The sequence below is a fragment of the Electrona antarctica genome, assembly GCF_951216825.1.
Source record: "Electrona antarctica genome assembly, chromosome: 9".
Taxonomy (NCBI): Eukaryota; Metazoa; Chordata; class Actinopteri; order Myctophiformes; family Myctophidae; genus Electrona; species Electrona antarctica.
In genome coordinates this window covers 23,012,670-23,033,033 of record NC_136790.1, presented here as the reverse complement: position 1 = coordinate 23,033,033, position 20,364 = coordinate 23,012,670, and the positions used below count along the sequence as shown (strand labels likewise).

The window sequence follows — 20,364 nt, the reverse complement described above, 5'->3', positions numbered from 1 at the left end:
ACTTTATTTGCTTTTCAGAAAACTCTCAAAAGTATTTTGACAATAATGTAAATGATCCACACACAGCTGTGTGCACTAGCACTTGACTAAAGGGGCAAAGACTTTGTATTTGCTTGTGACAAAAAAAGAAAAGAAAAGAAAGAGAAGTCGCCTTGCCAAAGAACGGTATTATAGCTCTTATGTCATAAACCATTGCTTTGGCACAAATTATGGCACAAAATGAAATAGTTCAAATGTGATGTGTGCTGAAATTCAACCCAATCCCTTCTTAATGTGCTGTATTAGATTGTTAGAAACAATTATCCCAATTATGGATGTCCAATACTGTATTCTCAAGTATGTACTTCCAGCTGTGATTATAATTAAATAAAGAAGTATAGTTTTAGGATGAATTCCACGTTGTTATTATTAGGGATGTCCCGATCACGTTTTTTTCTCCCGATCCGATTCCGATCATTTGATTTTGAGCATCTGCCGATACTGATTTTTCCCGATCCAATATTTATATTTTATAGAACACTTTTATGCCATATCACAATAGTACAATATCCCAAATCACAGACAATTTCCAGTCTAATATCATGATATGGATATAATATTGATACTAGGGATCACGATTTTTGGCTCCCGATTCCGATCATTTGAAAATGACGTGATCGGCCCCGATTTCTAATCACCCGATCCGAACGGGACAACCCTAGTTATTATGTTACATTCTATCATGAAAGATTGTTGCACACTCCAGCTCCATATGTACTGTATTTCTCTTTATTTGACAACATTTTGACCACCCAGCATTGTTCAACAATAACAGAGAATTTAATTAAAACAAGCAGTACTGAGGCTATCAGTGTTAGGGTGGAGTTGCTTAAGAAGTCTTCAGCCAATCAAATCAAACAAATAGGAAATGCATAGTACGGTATGCTTTACAACAAAAATACATAAAAGTAACGCTTGTACACTTCCTGCTAATAGTAACATCATTAGCCGTGTCCTCTATCAAAACTCTAACCCTCTACCTGTTCGCTCATAGTAAATTGGGTGCTACACCAACTACTGAACATTAACCAGGCTGAACATGTTACCAATGAGCATTTGTATGGGGGACTATAAGGCTGAGTGAGAACATAGCAGCCTAGAGAATGAGGCTTTATGGTCACTGGCACTGCCATAAACACCAGGAACTTCCAGCCAGCAAACTTGTGGTATGGTCAATGGGTGGAAGTAAGGAGCAGCATCGCCTCTAGGGGCCGCTAGTGGGGCTTTTAGACTTTACTGTTGTTTTCCTTGTTTTGTTATGACTTGTCAGTGGCAGCTTAGAATGTGGAAATTAAGGCTAAATTGTACCTCAGTTATGTAAAACACCTTTTCACCTTTTCCCCCTACTGCTTAGCCATTTAGTGAATATTACCAACATGCCAGATAAACAAGGAATTAGTCTGGACGATGGCATACAGGGTTGATCCTTGAGTAGTGAGTAGAAGTTATCACCTAGAGAAATGGTATTCCCCTTTGCTCTGCATTAGCATCAACAGGGCTGGGAAAGGATTCTTGGAACAGGTTTTAAGCATTTGAGAGGGATTCATTCAGATTAGCATGCCAGGGCTTTAGAGGTCACAACAGAGGTCTGATTGTAAGGAACAACTGGGAAGAGTAGGTCATTAAAACAAGAGGTTTTTTGAAGATTTATTATTTTTTCTTTTCAAAATTTGCATTTCAAAAGCTCTGAAAGAATGTAAACGTCTGTGAATTACAAGGCCAGGGTCACTGGGCAAAAGGTGAGGGGTAATTATTGTAATAATGGTTACACTAAACTTAAACGATACGCTGTACCTATTTTGGAAGCGAATTTTTTTTGAAGCAACTAATTCTTGCCTATGCTCCAGTGTAGTGTTTTTTAAATGGGTAAAATAGCAGTAATGTAGGTTGAGAGGCAGCTAAGACCGGACTGTCCTGGAAGGATTTGAAAAGCAGAGCCCCAAGCAGGAGGTCCATCTGACATTGTGAAACACCTGAGAAACACTTTGCATTATAGCCACGATCAGAGATTGGTAGGTGCAGACCTACCAATACACCTGGTGACATCTTAAAATCCAACGTAGAGCAGTGGCTAGAACAACCACTACACACCTACAACCACTGCTTTGAAAACCAATTATATCACTGTGACCGTCCCAATATGAAGGACTGCATTGAAGTATTTGCATTGCTTCTGCAATGCAGTTATTTTTTAAATCTCCAAATTGTTTCTCCCTAGTTTTATCCCATACATTGAATATAGATGTCACCAGACGTACAGTATCATCTGGCCAAGTGAAACGCTGACTGATAATCCTTGAAAATAAATGTCAGAGGCCCTTTGCTGCAACCTGCATAATAGAAATGTCTATGGATTATCCTTATCATTAATGTTACCATTTGTTAATTATTTGTTCAGTACAAGAATAGCTTGGAGAACTGTTGCCCCACAATTGAGAGCATAATAGAATGTATTGTGTAATAGCAATGCCACCAGACAGTCTTAAACAACAGTTCATTGAATGCAGCATACTGTGTGCAGATATGGTGAAGCATGCCTGATAGGGTAATCTCTTCAGTCATGACAGACACTGGATGTTTCTATAGGATCAGCAGACGACTTGGTGCCCACATTCAATACAGGTCAGGACAGGTTATTGGACTTCACTTGGAGACACGACCCAAATGTGACTATAGTCATTGGTCAAATGGCTGTTTCACTGTGTACAGACACCTTGGCAACACTTTAAACCAGCTCCAGTTTCTGAGATGATGTGAATCTTTTGCAAGTCTCATTGGCAGAGCAACATAATGGGACACAACTTAATCCAAAATGCAGTGACCACCTGTCACTCTTGGCTGAATGGTCGTACTGCGTAAAGTGGGGTGTATTTCTTTGGATGTAAAGGCAGTTGCCTGCAATGTGGCCAGGCCATTTGATTCATTTGACATTGGCTCAGATACAAAAGTCTGACCGAGCTATATCTAGTCAACCAGACAGAAATATGTAGCAGGTCCTTTGGTCTGCCGTTGTGTCAGAGAAGTAAGAGACATCCACAGCCACTTTTCCAAAATGAGAGTGGCTCTTACAGTACAGTATACGATTCATTATTTTATCTCTTACAGTACAGTATACGATTCATTATTGTATCTGGAACCAGTGGCTAGGGCTATTGTTATTGCCCTGTAGATGCCCTCTAACTGCAGAACTGTTCTTCACTATATTAATAACTGCAACTTTGCTATCACTGACCATTTACCAAAGTGTGTGGAGAGATGAATGGCAGGTCAGTTAATGGCCTGCCAGACACTGTAGTAATGCACCAAGGGGACACAGATAGATAACTCTTTGGCTGGTGATTGCAAGGTCAAATTGAAAGGTCTCTGCTCCTCTACTCTGCTGTCTGCTCTCCTGTCTGTTACAATCTGAGACTTGCATGTTTTCTCCTTAATGGGTGACTGGACATTTTCACAGAGAAGATTGTGTGCACATATTTGTACCTGTATTTAGGCCAGGTGCTGGCAATAATCAAGGTGAAGGTAAAACATATGCACATTGGTTTAAAGCTCCCAAGACTTATTTTATTAATTGCACAACGTTTTGACCTTATAGGTCTTCATCAGGCAAATAATATACATCTCCTTGACTAGAAATCTCACATGAAGATAAGCAAAATGTTACAATAGACAATAGAAGTCCACCCAAATATTAGATTACTAAAACAAATCATGAAAAAGTGTGAGGAGTTGCATAGGCTACTTAGTTGCAGTTGCACAGGGTCCCCCACAGCTCTATACAAGCCTTTTTTCCCTCAACACCAAATCTGTTCGCCAAAAATAGCCCATCTACAAGCTTACAACGCAAGTAGATCGGCTATTTTCGCCGAATGTTCGCCCCAGAATAGGGACGCACGCTATGGTTCATGTGATTAAATGTCGCCAGCAGTCTTCCTCCTAGAGGACATTCCGCTGGTCGAACTTGACGTGAAGGCTCAGCAGGAGGAACTACCAATGACGTACAGTATGATGTCTTCATGATGAAAGAAGGCCTTTGATGCATTTGTATTTTAGAATGAGGGCCCAAGCTCCTTGGAGGGTCCCTCTTGCGTCTGCATGTGCGGCTCACGGAAAAGCTCCAGCGAAGATGCAAAGTGTACCTCACATGTGGATGGCGTAAGCCTCTTCCTATTGTCGTTTTTCCGCTCATACAGCTAGAACTTTATGCTTATATCAACACCATGGAGGTGTGGCATTCATGAAATGAAAATAAACATTAATACTCAAGAACAAGTATAGCGTATGTTGCTTTCAATAGAAAACAATGGAAGGGAGAGGCTACAATGCAAGGCCTTTACCAAAAACGTGTTTGCATATTATGTAACAGGCTTCTTTCATTAGACTTATTGCAAAATTCTTACAGTGGTCAAACAGCTATTGCATACTGATAGATTCCTCACTGTTTCTGTTAAGCATTATAATTGAATACTTGATTGTTTATTTTATACAACATAAAAAACTTAAATGGAGGCAATAATTTTCCTGTTCTTAATTACGCTGCCACTCTGAGTGCTCAGTGCTCAAGAGTTCTACTTGGCTTTTGGCAGATTGTTAGGTGTTACTCTTGTTTTGGTCCTCATAATCCCTCTTGTGTTCACTTGTGTGCGCTACCAAAATATAGGATTATTGTGGGACAGCACAAGATGTTCTACACTATTTCTATACTATATTCTCCTAAGCGGTTTGGTGCGTAACTACTCCTATGTCACTTAGAAAATCCATATATTTAACTTTTAAAACTTAAGTGATAGAACTTTGGAACCTCCCTATTCCTATACAATTGAGAGATTTTTACTTTGAAACAATTTGTAGTTTCTGAGATATTTAACTGTAAGCACCCAATGCATTTCCAATGAGGTTTGCTACTGGACCCATGTTTTCGTAAAGTCACTGCAGCCCCAATGTTTACACTACAGATACCTTTTTTACATCACCAAGTTCGCATGGGTCTGCTCTCTGATTTAATCCAAAGACCTAAGCTGTGTGATGTATGCATTTTTAGTTAAGACCATTAATATCAACCCATGTCACTCTGCAATATAGCAATTAGTACAGCTGGTGGTCATTGGCTGCTCAGTGGTGCAAAGTAACTAAGTACATTTACTCAAGTACTATATAAGTGCTTACTGCTTACAATGCACAGTACAATATTGTGGTACTTTTACTTTACTTTCCATTTTTGTTACTTCTACTCCACTACAATTACAGCATTTGACAGCTTTAGTTACTTGTTACTTTGCATATTTTATTATTAATACAAAACCTACAGTAACCACATACAGCCGGTCTACATTGTTATGCGCTTGTATATCTGCTATTTTCTGAAAATTTGAGTACTTGATATTCAAAGTATAATTTGATGCTAAAACATTTATACATGTTGTAATAGTTATTTTAGAATGCCAAATAGATTGCCAAATATATGCATTATTCTGTATTTCTCTGCCTTCCATTCAATCTCATTGAAGGTCTAGTCAGCAAAGCATTCTCACCAGTGTGATTATTCTGCAACTGCAGCTGTCAATCTAACAGCTGACCTGACTCCTCCACGCTATCAGTGAATGTATACTGATTTGTGTGTCGCCCTTATCTTTAGAGCAGATCCTTATATGCCCATTTAGTATAGCGTCTCTGTTATAGTGGGCTATAAGAACTGTCTGGGATCATTGGGGTTAGGGAAGGCTTGAGCCCAGGTGGGCCATTTGGCTCCTGCGAGGGCATGGAGAAAGGACTGGTCTTAGTGGTCTAGCACACCAGTCTGTTCTCTTATGATCATGATCTTTCAATAAAACTTTGTCAATCCTTCATCTTTGGAAGAGTATTTAGTAGTGTCCAACAGTGCTCCAAAACTCCCACCACCACACAACCCATACCCCATTGCCACCCCACCTCCCACACCACATGACATACACCCCTCTGTCATACTTTGACTATTCAAAAAAAGAAATGTGATGCGTTGTGAGCTTTGGGTGGCAGTGGTTCAGGCAGGGGTAGAGTGGCTGGTAGAGTAGCCCGATGGCAACCGTGAGGTTCCCAGTTCGAACCAGAGCCAAGTCTACACACTCACATACTGTCAGACATTTGTAATATTTATTCTACAAGCTTGAAGCGATTCCACATTGTATCTTCAGGAACAATATTTTCTAGTTTAGTGTACGAGATATGATATCAGTCTTGATCTAGGAATTTAAGAATATCCTATGGCTGCATTGTTCCTACTGTTGCGTTTTGTCACCTTCTTAAAATAATGGCCAAAGTCATTACGTTTTTAGAAAACAGAAAAGAATGAACAAATAATTTCACACAACATTTATAACAATATATAACTATTGAAATAAAATGAAGACCGTCTGTCAGTTATGTAACATAAGGCCAGGCTATTTCTATTTTGACTAAGGCACATTAGACAAGTCTTAGACGTAAGTAAAATAAGTTGTGGAGTAACTTACGTACTCCAGACAGTCTAGTAAGTATATATATATATATATATATATATATACACAGTATTCTTTTTTTTTAATGATAATTGTTTTACAAACGGTACAACCGTAGGGTATCTCTTATCTTACAAGCTGTACGGCCGTACGGTACAACCAAGGGGGTCTCTTTTTCCACGAAGAAATTTACACTTAGTACCTAACCTAAGGTGCGTGAGCATATGAACAGATATCCAGGATAGGTGTGACTTGCTACTGTTTCAACATCATCAGTTTGAATTTCCATTGTGAATATAAAGAGAATGCCCGTTCTCTTTTCACGAGAAGAGATACTGCTAGATACTGTAGAATTAATAACTCGTGTTGCCAGAAAACCCTTGCCCTGCTGTAGGTGATAAACACTGGAGGATTTAGTTGTAGGAGGCCATACAGTATGTGTACGAGCACACGTATACTGGCCAACAGGGCCCCATTGTGAGAGGGTGCGGGGGAGATCAGTATTCTAATTATCCACCGTACTCTATAGTAAAGTGTCTGGAAAGCAACAGAAAAGTGAGATTACCTCAACGGAACGTTGCAAAAAAGTGTTCATTTAACTGTGAGTGTACAAATGAAAAAAACAACAACAAATGGGCACTTCCATTTGGTTACATTTGTCGTTACATTTAAATGCAGACTTGCATTATTTCTCAGTCACCATAATGGAATCTTTTACTCTTTACCCAAGATCGGTGTTACCCCCCCCCCCCCCCCCCCCCACCAGTCTTTCTTTTTTTTCTTTTTTAAGATTTGTTTTTGGCTTTTCTGCCTTTATTGATAGCATCAAGTGAAAAGAGACAGGAAAGAGGGAGATATTTGTATAGCTGTTTGGTAGGCTAGACTAGAGGCCTATTAGACCAAACATCAGATAATGAGACAAAACTTGACTGGCATCCTGAGTGTTTGATTTAGTTCACCCTTTTGTTCCAGAAACGTGTTTGTTATTGTTTATAGGTTTCAAAGACTTCCATGCTAAAACTACATAAAAACACATAGTTCAATAGTGTGTCAGTCTTTTCCTAGTGTCCACACACCCTTATTGTAAACAGTGTGAACATTCTTCCCGTCTGCCATATTGATTATTTTACTGCCGTTCCAACCCGGATGCTTCCCCCACTAGACCTGCTCCCAGAGATGGACAAAGTACTCAACGCCAGTACTTGAGTCAATGTATTAATACTCCCCATGGTGTGAAAGTTGTTCAAAACAATATAGATACTTTTGGCCTAATAGTGAAAATCATCATCGCGATTCGCTACGCATTATGAGCTTGAAGCTCTGCTATTTTCACTAAATTTGAAATAGGGCTTAAGTAAGTACAGATACTCACAAAATGTAGCCTACTTGAGTAGGCAACTCAAGTAAATGTATACTTCGTTACTGTCCACCACTGGTTCCAACCGGATGCTTCCCCACTAGCGTATAACAAAGTCACCTGCTCCCTGACTCACCTTGCCCCCATCCTGTGTTGAGGCCTATAGTGCTATATGGTCCTGGAGAGAAGGACGGAAAGACGGAAGAAACATTCTTCATTGTTCCTGCACCCTTTGTTTTTATTTTTGTCTCATTACAAATATCCTTTACAAAAGGTATACTGCACACGACGTGAGGCATCATGCTTTATAGGTTATATAATAATGTGTAATAGGTTATAACACACACGCCCCCAAAACAAACAAACACACTTACAGTCACACGCACAGTCACACACACACACACACACACACACACACACACACACACACACACACACACACACACACACACACACACACACACACACACACACACACACACACACACACACACACACACACACACACCTCAATATAATGTGAGCAACTGAAATTATGCTGCATTCACTGTACAATTCAGCGCCCGATCAGCGCCATAATCGGCCAATGCAGAATGGACATAATGGAATCAGCCCCGAGAAATATTTTACTGACTGATAATGTAATGTCCCAAAATGAAACTCAACAAGATCAGATGTTGGTAATGCCTTCTGGACTTCAAGCAACAAGAGAGTTTTGTTTAGTCAATATTGTTTTCTCAACGTTTCAAAGGGAACTAAATGGAAACAAATTTCTACAATTTGTACCCTTTGCCCCTTTCATGCACTATACAAACACATGCATTTCCCCTTTAGTGTTCATGATTATTTTCCTGACGTTTTTGGGTGCACCCAGACCGGACACCTCCCCAGTATTCCAAACAAAAGGTGGTGCACAGTTTTCTTTGAAATATTTGTTTTTGTATGCCTTTAATAACAAATATCCCAGATCACAGTGTAGCGGCTTGAATGGCGGGCAACCACGTCCATTTATCAGCTTTAGATCACAATGAGAATGGTTTGAATAACTTATTGTTAGAATACTCTGTACAACAAATCAAAGGTAGACAAACAGTAATTGCCAAACTAAATGAACAGATGTTCAGAACAAGTCAGACAAATACATGTGCAGCATAAATAAAGTATAAATAAAGTATTATTATATATAAGTGTATTTGCTCATTTTGAACCACCAGCCTGTGGCTCAGGAGTTAGAATGCATGAACCACCAGCCTGTGGCTCAGGAGTTAGAATGCATGCAGCAACAATGGAATGCCCAGACCATAAGTCACATAAGTTCTGTCCATCATGACGTGATGCAAACAAAAAACAAAACAAACAAGAAAAAACTAGTGAGCTTTTGCACAAATCTGAAATACTACCACTCCAGTTATTTTCCAATCCATAAAGTAATTTATACCTTTGATTGATTGATTGATTGATTGAAGTATTTATTAACAGTTTGCAGAATTACTGTACATTTCAAGCACAACTCAATACAAAAAACTGTTAACTGTTAACTTTACAGAATGTTGTTACATATAATGGTGATGGAAGTTATATTAAGTCCAGTGGATGTAAAATATGTACAGACAGTCATTTTGACTTAAGTTTCCTCTTGGCATTGGGGACGGTTGATGAACTGTTGGCTCTATTTCAATTTTATTTAGGCTACTTATGGGGCCTGTGACAGTGTACAAACGGAACCAAAATGAACCATTTAGTTCCATTTGTACACTCTCAATGCGTCCTTATATCCCAAACTGGTGGTCCTTTAAATAAATAAATAAAAAGTTTAAGAACCAGTGCCACTGTTGTATTTAAATGTTCTACTAGTTTGTAGCAAGCAGGACCAGTGGGCGGGGCTAGGGGCGAGCCCCTACGATACAAGATTGCGTCATTTGAGGGAATATAACTCCGGGTAGACTGTATCAGCAGCGAGCAGTTTTCTGACAGGCAGATACTCGTACTTTTACGTAACTTAACATCCCTCGCACAACCTAGAGTTATACGTCTCACAACAGAGGACTGAAGCAGCCTGAAGAGAAGCTATGTTTACAACAAACTGAGTTCAACACCAGAACCACGGGAGGAAATACAAAGACTACAGAACAAGCGACGCTCAACTGAAGTTCAACTTGAAACTTCTTCTTCTTCTTCTCCTTCTTCTTCCAACTGGAAACTACAAAATGATTGTCTTCTGAGCGACGAAATCATCCTCTGCCGAACAACTCACAAGAGAAAACACAAGAACTAATTCATTTTACCAACAGAAAGAAAGAAAAGAAAAGCACACTGCCATGGATTCCGGGAAGGTAATGTAAAACTGCACTGACATTTAATGATTTGATGGTAATTTAGCCACGTCTAATGCTGCTGTTAAAACGCTGTCAAACGAGTTTGATTACACTGCATTACCTGTCAACAAGTACAACGAGTTCAGTGGGTTCATAATATGAAGCCTAAATAAATACAAAATGTAGCTGTCGCACATGTGCACATGATGTGTGTTTCGTCAGTTTGCTTTGTCATAGAACTGGACTGGAGGTCTTCGCTTTGTCATGTTACCCGCGTCTTGTTAACGCTTGTTAAAGGGGGGTGAGGGGCCGCACACACTGCAGGGGGTCCCGGGGCAATACATACCGACATGTGTGGAGGTCTGGAGGATGGCACACCAAATATTAGACGGAAGTTATGAGACTATTTTATTTTCCCATTGACAAAGTACCACAGACGAAAAACAGTCTCGTTGTCCTGAACCCTTATCTATCATTTATATATTATGGATCAATAGTGTGGACTGTTATTCGTCTGTGGTACTCCTGTAATAGATTGGATTCATTACATTCTAATGACTAAACTCCTGTCACAGCTGAGTCTAGTAATTAGAATGTAATAAATCTATTAAACACCGTCTTATTTGGCATGTTTAAGGGATGATCAAGCTTTCAGGTGGGCATTAGAGATAGAACACTGCTCCCAGTCTAGCCACATACAATCCCCTATTTTTAAATGGGATAATTTGTGTAAAAAAATAATAATTCAAAGTCATTCAAAGTCTTAATGCCACTTACTGGGAGTTTTAGTCATTAGTTCAAATTGAACAAAAAGATTGCCACAATACATTTCAACACTAAATGTGAACGGCATACTCTGTGATCCTCAAATACATTTTATAGTTAATATTAGTATAATTTAGCTTATTACAGTGTAATATTCTGCAATACAAATATTCCAATATCATTATTAATAATAATAATAATTATAATTGTTATTAATATTATTAATAATTATTGTTACTGTTATTTGTATTATATTAATAACAATAATAATAATTACGTATGACCAAAGTGATCAAAAGCCAGGGTGTCAGACTCATTGTCTTTAGCCTCTATATTGTACATTTGTACTCTGTTACATCTTTGCCTAAAAAGTAAACAATAACCTTTCACTCCTCTTGTCTGTTTCTGTCTCGTCTCTCTGATGTGACCTGTGACCTGGTCTGACCTGGTTGTCAAAACCACGTTTTCTTCTTTGTTGCTGTTTTTCGTCTTTCTATTCATCCCACTTGTTATGTTATTTTTGTCATGCCTGGACTGATGCGCTATATGGTCTGGAATCTTTGTCCCAGTTCCCACTCATCACTCCAGCACTGCAAATAGAGGAGACATAGGCTAGGGAATTGCACAGTATGTTAGAAAAGCCAAGTGGGGTCAGAGTTCCGACTCATTCCTTTCTGCTCCCAGCATGCTCTGTGTGTGTGTGTGTGTGTGTGTGTGTGTGTGTGTGTGTGTGTGTGTGTGTGTGTGTGTGTGTGTGTGTGTGTGTGTGTGTGTGTGTGTGTGTGTGTGTGTGTGTGTGTTTTTGTTTAGTTTTTTCCTCATTTTCTGTGTGGTGCACATGGTGTACATACATGCGAGTATTAGTAAACAATCAAAGTCCACTCAGAGTCAGAGACAGGCACCTTGTGATTGGGATTTGCATATATCCGCATAGCGAGGTGATGCTTGGCCTTGTGCAAAACACGATGGTCATTGTTCAGGAAGAAAACGTGACTTGGTGTGTTGACATGGCGGATTCTATCCTGCCTGCCACAGTATGCAGGTGTGCGCTCTCTCTCTCTCTCTCTCTAGTCATACTACAATATCAGGTGTTTTTGGATGTGGCAAAAACCAAGATGCCTTTCAAACAGTGTGTTCAAATTCATTATGTAACATTGTGCCAGCCAGAACGTCTCACTTACAAACGCAGCACGTTGGATTAACAGGTGCATTGATGATTAGTGCATTCATGCTGTAATGAATGCCCTTATTGTTTAACCTGTAATGCCAGTCTGAAACCTTTTCAAGGCAGTTGTACAAATATGGTCTGTGTTGTCGTATATGTGACCAGCTATACAGTAGATTAAGCACGTTTTTTCTTCTCGGCAGCATCACTGATTGTTTTCAATGCAAGCCTGCCCTTAAGTTTTAAATCATTAATCCTTCCACAGAATCCACACAGTTATATTCTAATAACAATGTAGTTACCTCAGGCTGTCGCAGTGTCGCTATTCACACCGCCTTTTCCATCAAGAAACAGTGATGATGTTGTCAGCTTTTGTGGCAGTCCTTGTTTTCCTGGATCAGTTATATAAGCCATAATTGGGGGTCAAGCATACAGTTGACTTGATCTGCCATAAACGGAATCACCCCCTCTTTTTAACAGTTTGATACTTGACAGACCTGACAGTTCAGCATTATAACTAGAGCCCAGAGCCAACACACCACCTCTCGCCTGCCTTCATCCTGCTTTTAATACCTCCTGCCTGTCCTCACGACCCCCTGCCACCCTGTGTAATCTCAGCCATTTCTTTATAATGAGGCCTAATGAGACCCACCTATACAAGTTTGGACTGAAAGATCACAGGGAGGCTTTAATCGAAATGGGCATAAGCCGAGAAGCTTGGGCCCGTAATAATTCTGTTTCCCTGAGATGAAATGGATGATTCTTGTGTGAGCAACTGCATGGACGCACGCAAGCAACCCTCGCTAATTGCTGTTCACGTGGATGTAAAGGCGTGTAAGACCTTTGAAGCTGTGCAACGTGGGGGGTCTTGCGGACGTGCGCCGCTCTCCTGTTTTTGTTTTGGACTTACAGTTGAGGCCACCTATGCTTAATGATTAGAAGTGACGTGGAGTGTTATATTTGTGTCAGACAGTTGATTCTAACCTCCTGTTTTCGACTGACGTGTGTGTGTGTGTGTGTGTGTGTGTGTGTGTGTGTGTGTGTGTGTGTGTGTGTGTGTGTGTGTGTGTGTGTGTGTGTGTGTGTGTCTATGTATACATATAACTGATAATATTGTGTGTACATTCTTTGCATGAGTGAAGGTGTGAGCAAGACTTGAGTCAACACTTTTTATTGTAGAGGATTAAGTGTGCTTCAATGGCCTCATAGCTGGGTAGACCTATATACAGTTTATACACACAATACAGTGAGTACCGATTAGAACATCACAAGAAAGCATTCGAAAGTTAGTTTGGTATACTGACCCTTTCCTTGTGTTATGGTTAGGGAAGCTTCATAATTCGTTATTAATCCTGACATGGTAAAACCCCCACCTACCTGGCTCCTTCAAGCAGGTTTAAACAAATGCCTCGCATTATTTATAGTTTCTGCTGGACCCAGGTCAGTTCCATTCTCACCTGCACAGGACAACTGCATAGAACGTGAGAGAGAAAAGAGGGAATCTTAGGTTACCCGGCTCTATTGTAACCTGTGGCTGCAGCCTAGAAAAGATACGATTATAGGGATGTGCAGCTTCCCACGTAGGCCATTGCTTCAAGCCTGGCAGCCTGAGTGGAAATCAACTTGTTTGGCTTCTGCTTTACACATGGCTCTTGTTAAACCGCTGTTACTTGGGGTTCTGAATAAATTCTCTATATTTGATGATTGTGGGCAGGTCATGCAGCTATGATCATTGACTAAGGACATGTTATGGGTAGGTGCGTTGATAGTTCATGGCATGTACATATCGACGTGATCACTACTGTGGAACTGCAGAGGTGTGGCTGTGTTTGCAGAGGTTTCTGGTGTCACACATTAAACATTATGATTAAACGTCACAGGAAATGCAGGTCCTCAGAAGAGAGGAACTGTCGTAATGTGGTTGTTACCAGTGGTGGAAGAAGCTTTTTCATTTTTACTTGAGTAAAAGTAGAAAAGTATTGGCATGTAATTTTACATTATCCAAATGTAAAATTACCCATTATGCTGAATGGCACATTTCATAATGATATAGCAAGTTAATGCATTTATGCGTTAATCACTTTGATGTGTACTGGTAAAGGTGGGGCTGATTTTAATTACTTAACACATTGTCTGCTTTTAATAGCCATCTGTTGTCTGCAATTGACGTATATATAAGTTTTATATTGCTTTATATTGATCTGAAACGGCACCACTAAAAACAACTTTTAGCCCTGAGCCGGTTGCTAGGCAACACCTTGCTCACCCCCGCACGCACGGAACATCCTCGTGCATGCGTAGACTACTGCTATAATTAGGGTCTTCTCTGGCTCTTTTCTCGAAAACTACGTCGCTGTCCGTTGTGCTGATAAGACATCCGAGGTTCGGATCTGATTTCAGATTTTTCATCGCATCGCGATTGAAATATAAACGTTTCTTGAGAAAGATAGCTAGCGTGAGCTAATGCCAACATTAGCCTTTTCTTACAATGGAGGTCTGTGAGGCGTCTGCGAGCGGGGAAAACGGAAGTACTTGAGTAGTAATCTCCCCAATTCCGGCCCTGCGGACGGAATTTACCACTTGTAACCACACGGCCACACAGTCTAAGAGTTAATGTGCTGCTGCTGGGGTAACTTAACATATACATCATCATATTACACACTCAATTGATGCTCACCCAAAGTTAATGTATGTTTTATAATTAGTAACAACAGTTTGCCAAATAATTGTAGTGTAGTAAAAAGTATAATATTTGCCTCTGATATGGAGTAGAGTAAAAGTAGACCTATACAATGTCAAACAAGAATGACTCACAGATTCACATTGTAGCGTTCAGAGTATGCAGTCAATACGACTTCACGTTGCGGTGTTCAGAGTAATTGAAATATCAATGAATGCTATGAAAGTGAATAGATTCTTTGTTCAGATGCTAAAGCTCGAATTTGATTGGCTGCCATTTAAGCATCATGCAAGAGGAAACATTCAACATTACACACACTTTGTCTAACCAACTTGCGGTCTGTGGGATCCGACTGACCTAGGCTACCACATTAAGAGAGTGGACTGTGATGACATAACAGGCTATTGTCATTGAAAGCACTTGAAAATATGATATCCAAAAACATTTGATTAATCTATCCCTTTATGGTTTGGAGTTGTGTAACTTGTGTACTGTTCGCCTTCTTCATAGGGAAGTGACTGACTGACTTTCTCTCAGTTCTTCAGCATTCCTCTTTTAAGTCCTTTGTCCTGACAAACCTTTTTCCTCGTTCTTTTGAAGAATAGGATCGCTGTGGCCTGCCACCAGCTGAGTTCCAACGTCCCATAGTGAATTGTTGCTTCCTGGTAGGGCCTCAGAGTGTTGTTTACATGTGCTTTTGAAGCATGCACCGTTTATCTTACTGGGAGTTATAGGCAATAAGTGACTCGAGATGAGCGAGTGTGAGTGTGAATGTGTTTGCTCAAGCTCAGGCTGATCTCATATAGCAACATCTGGTTAAGAGGTTTTACCACTGCTTAGTTTGAGTCTGGTACATCTGAAATGTAAACAATTAAACATAGGCATAAACATTTAAGTTGTTATGGTCACTGCAAAGCCTAATCTAGATACTGTAAAGTTAATTCAGCGTTTTCTGGCTTATGTTAAGTTTTTAGCACAATAACAAAAATGCACAGGCCTATTAAAGAAATGCAATAGAAGACGTGAGCAGGTCTAAAATGCAGTGGCTGGTCCTGTTGTCAATGTTCACCATGGAGACTAAGTAAACTGTTGACTGAGGTCGCACTTCACGTCACAAGTTGCCAACATTCACAAGCATAGTGGAGACATTTCAATGGAGTATTAGTAGTGCTCCAAAATGAGAGAAACATTTAAAAAAATATAAATGTTTTTAAAATGTTTAACAAAGCATTACCAAATAGTGAAGATTATATTAGAGTTGATGTGGCCACAATGATTTTCAGCACTGCAAGACATATTTCTGAGGCGCTAATTGACAGGTTGCCTGAAGAAGGTCTTTGACCGAAACGTTGCTTTAATATAAGTGTTCATATTGCAAGTGCAGTCGTAGACGGTGTGCGGGTCATTGTGTACTTTTTGTGCATTTTTTGAATACTTTGAGCCGTGCCTACGCACCCGTCCCTGAGCCGATCAGGTGTGCATAGGACTTTGATCCTACTTTCCTGCTAATTGACAGGTTTTTGAGATTTAATGTTTTGCATTTTTAAGCAAAAGCACCCGATACTCCGGCATTGATGCTTCAATGATTCCTCCAAAGAACTGACGGGACTGCTGAAACGTTGAAGCGGTGACAGTTATTGTTGCCAGCCCTAATAATAAGACTCTGTAATAATACAGTCTCTGTATTATTAGTGTACTAACCGGCCCACAAGCCCCACATACAGTAGTCTAGATTTCCTGTGTTATTGTTGTCCTTTTCCTGTTACTGACAATGTTGAGCCTAGACTTGCTCAGTCTCTTGTGTACAAGACAAGTAGGCCTACATTGTTAAGAATCAGAACTCAATTTTATTGTCACATCACGCGATTACAGGCATTGGCGATTTTTGGCTCTGTTGGTTTGTTTTTAGGGGTATCAAACACTTTTTTTGGGGGGGGGGCAAGGATTACAGGTGGTATAATGATAGCCTACAATATCTGGGTACACATCTGTGAGAAGAACTCAATGGCTATTGGCTAAGTTATAGAATAAAAACAACTGCAAACAATTTGCAAGACAAGTACGTATTTTTCTAGACACTATTGGAGCATACTATAGCCTCAGCATGTGAGTCATTTCAATCATGTAATGTTGCAAAACTGTTAATTGCAAAGCATGAATGAAATTAAAAGTAATATTAAAGGTTCTTTCAGATGGGCAGTGCGTGACGCAGACGTTGTCGCCTGGATCAACGACATGGCCAAAGCGATACATGGCCAAAGCATTTCCGGGGGTCCTCAGCCAAAAACGTTGAGAACCCCTGCACTATAGTACTGTAGTACCACCTGGTATGGATGTTTGTCTGCAGCCCTAAAGTCACAACTGCTGCAACAACTGAACATTTGTTCAAAGATTGTTGGACAACCACTTCAGAAACTTTATACATCCACGACCACGTATGATAACAGCGAGACAACGAGATATAGGTTGCTACCTTCAGGAAGGAGATATGGTGTACCAGCATACAATAAGGCCAGACTAAAGAGGTCCTTCGTCCACCAGTTGACTTTGAGGCTTAATCAGGAGTTGCAGTAGCCATGGTAATCTAGGCGGTGGACATTGCTCTTGTCTTCATGTCTTTATGTATGTAATATTGTTTTGTTCTTTGTGTTATGTCAAATGTGTGTATGTTCTGCATACATGGCTGCTGGGTCGCAAGACAAATTTCAGTGTGAACTGACAATAAAGTACTATATCATATCATATCACTGTAGGTAATGCAGGTTGTCAGGAATAATATCCAAAGTGAAGTCAAGATGATGAAATCTTGTCCATACTAGCCTAGTGTTTATTCGTAAAATGACACCATAATCAGATCCAAGTTTATAATCGGATTGTTAAACTCTATAGAGAAAGAAGTTCAGAGTACTCCTGCTTGTTATAATCAGATCATCATCGCTGTAAGTGGCTCATGGGGTAGAGTTTCCAGATGGTAACCGCAAGGTTGCCAGTTCGAACCCGGGCTCCCCCAGAGTTAGTGTCGAAGTGTCCTTGAGCAAGACACTGAACCCCTAATTGCTCCTGATGTGCTGGTTGGCACCTTGCATGGTTTCCGCCGCCATCAGTGTATGAATGTGTGTGTGAATGGGTGAATGTAATGCACAATCTATGTAAAGCGCCTTGGATAAAGGCGCTATATAAATGCACCATTTACCATTTACCATTTACATTAACATATCCCATTACCTTAAATATGGGATTGATCAATCAGGGCTGTACCTGCTTCAGTAATCAGATGTATTGATGCACTGTACAATCAGCATGATGATGTAATCAGATGTAATCAGATGTATTGATGCACTGTACAATCAGCATGATGATGTAATCAGATGTAACTAGAAAAAGTGCCCTTCTGGGCACAGGTCTCCACCAGGAGGATAGGAGTGTGTGTGTGATGTTTGGCAAAATGTTTAGGAGCAATATAAACGTGTGTGTGTGTGTGTGTGTGTGTGTGTGTGTGTGTGTGTGTGTGTGTGTGTGTGTGTGTGTGTGTGTGTGTGTGTTTGTGTGAGAGAGAGAGAGACGCGGCTTGGCCTGTTGTAGCGCCACCATGAGGCTGATCTGTCAAGTGGCATTTCTTCCAAAGCCTAGTGGGAATATGCATGCACAGTTTCACCACAATCGGACGCTGCGTTGAGTAGTTGTGGCGATTTGTACAAAGCGGGCTACTCCTGAAAAATTTAGAAGCCAATCGTAGCCAATGAGGGTGGATTATGAGAAATCAAACAAACCCGTCTTGATCACATGACTATGGAGAGCATGTGTACCGATTTGCGTGAAATTTGGATAAAATCTGAAGGAGTAATATTAGAAAATGTGTTTTACATATGTCGGCCTCCTGGTGGGGCTATAAAGAGCAGATGTGAAAAATTCCAGTCAAAGGTTTTTCCTTGGCCTCTAGGGAGTTGGCATACAAAGTTATCCACAGATCCGTGCAGTTAGAGGTAAAAATATTTTTCGTCCAGTTATAGCGCCACCATGAGGCTGAGTTGAAAATGTTCATGTGGCATTTCTTCCTCGGCCTAGTGGGAATGTGCGTGCACAATTTCACGGAAATGACACGATGTGTTCATGATTTGCAGCATTTTGTTTGAAACTGAGCACTCCTGCGAACTTTGGAAGCCAATCTTAGCCGATCAGGATGGAGTCTGAGAAATCTGAAAGATTCAACGTTTCGTTGAATGGCTCTAGAGAGACTGTGTACCAATTTGCGTGATGTTTGGACAAAATCTGTAGGTGTACTGTCCAAAAACTTGTTTTGCACAAAGAAGCCTCCTGGTGGCGCTATAACAGGCCGTTCTGGAAATTTTGGGGCAGAGGTTCATCGTTGGCATCCAGGGAGTGTGTGTGCAAAATTTGGCATCGACCGGGTTAACGGTGCCGGAGATTAGCTGTTCACAGACGGACGGACGGACGGACACACGGACACACGGACGGACGGAGTGCAAAACATACTCTCTCCCCATGCCTTCGGCCTGGTGGAGACAAAGATGTATTGATGCACTGTACAATCAGCATGATGATGCCAGGCCCTTCCAAAGTGGTAGCCTCGATCCCAGCCATACTCATCTGTGAAGAGAAAAGCCTGGTCACAACCTACGGCAGAGAGCATAAAGCCTGGTCACAACCTAAGGCAGAGAGCATAAAGCCTGGTCACAACCTACGGCAGAGAGCATAAAGCCTGGTCACAACCTAACGGCAGAGAGCATAAAGCCTGGTCACAACCTACGGCAGAGAGCATAAAGCCTGGTCACAACCTAAGGCAGAGAGTAAAGCCTGGTCACAACCTACGGCAGAGAGCATAAAGCCTGGTCACAACCTAAGGCAGAGAGAAAAGCCTGGTCACAACCTAAGGCAGAGAGAAAAGCCTGGTCACAACCTAAGGCAGAGAGAAAAGCCTGGTCACAACCTAAGGCAGAGAGAAAAGCCTGGTCACAACCTAAGGCAGAGAGAAAAGCCTGGTCACAACTTAAGGCAGAGAGCATACCGTATAGAGAAAAGCCTGGTCACAACCTAAGGCAGAGAGCATACCGTATAGAGAAAAGCCTGGTCACAACCTAAGGCAGAGAGCATACCGTATAGCCAGAGCCTGGTCACAACCTAAGGCAGAGTACATACCGTATAGCCAGAAGTGTCGGGCCGAAACATCTGTCAGATGTATTTCCCCGGATACGACATTTTTTGAGCGATCACAACACTTGTTTCATTCACGGAGAATGTAAACAGATTTGTAAAATGTCAACGTCATTTCCTTGAGCGGTACTTCCGCCAAAATCCTGCTACTTCCGCCATATTCCAACACTTCCGTTTATGCAATCTACAGCGTAGGTCTTGCCCAGCGTGCTCACAAGGAGTCATTTGTTAGTCAGATAAAACAGATCTGACATTTGACTTCAAATGTAAACACAGTGGAAGCTGTCATGAAGAAAAACTGGTTCAGTTTATCTTGGACCTAATACTAGTTTTTAACCTGGCGTGAAAGAAAGGCACCAATCCACAATTTAAGTTTTAATTTCTTAGTTCATGGTGTGCCT

General features: G+C 40.7%; 1 protein-coding gene across 1 annotated transcript in view; it reads left to right on the top strand.

The window, feature by feature from the left end:
* The first annotated feature begins 9,855 nt into the window (after positions 1 to 9,855).
* Positions 9,856 to 20,364, top strand: part of LOC306928912 (solute carrier family 2, facilitated glucose transporter member 1-like) — a 26,965-nt gene continuing 16,456 nt past the window's right edge. Inside the window, exon 1 of the mRNA XM_079509216.1 lies at positions 9,856 to 10,199. Within this exon, the coding sequence (XP_079365342.1) occupies positions 10,185 to 10,199 (15 nt within the window). The 5' untranslated portion in view covers positions 9,856 to 10,184. The remainder of the gene's footprint in view (positions 10,200 to 20,364) is intronic.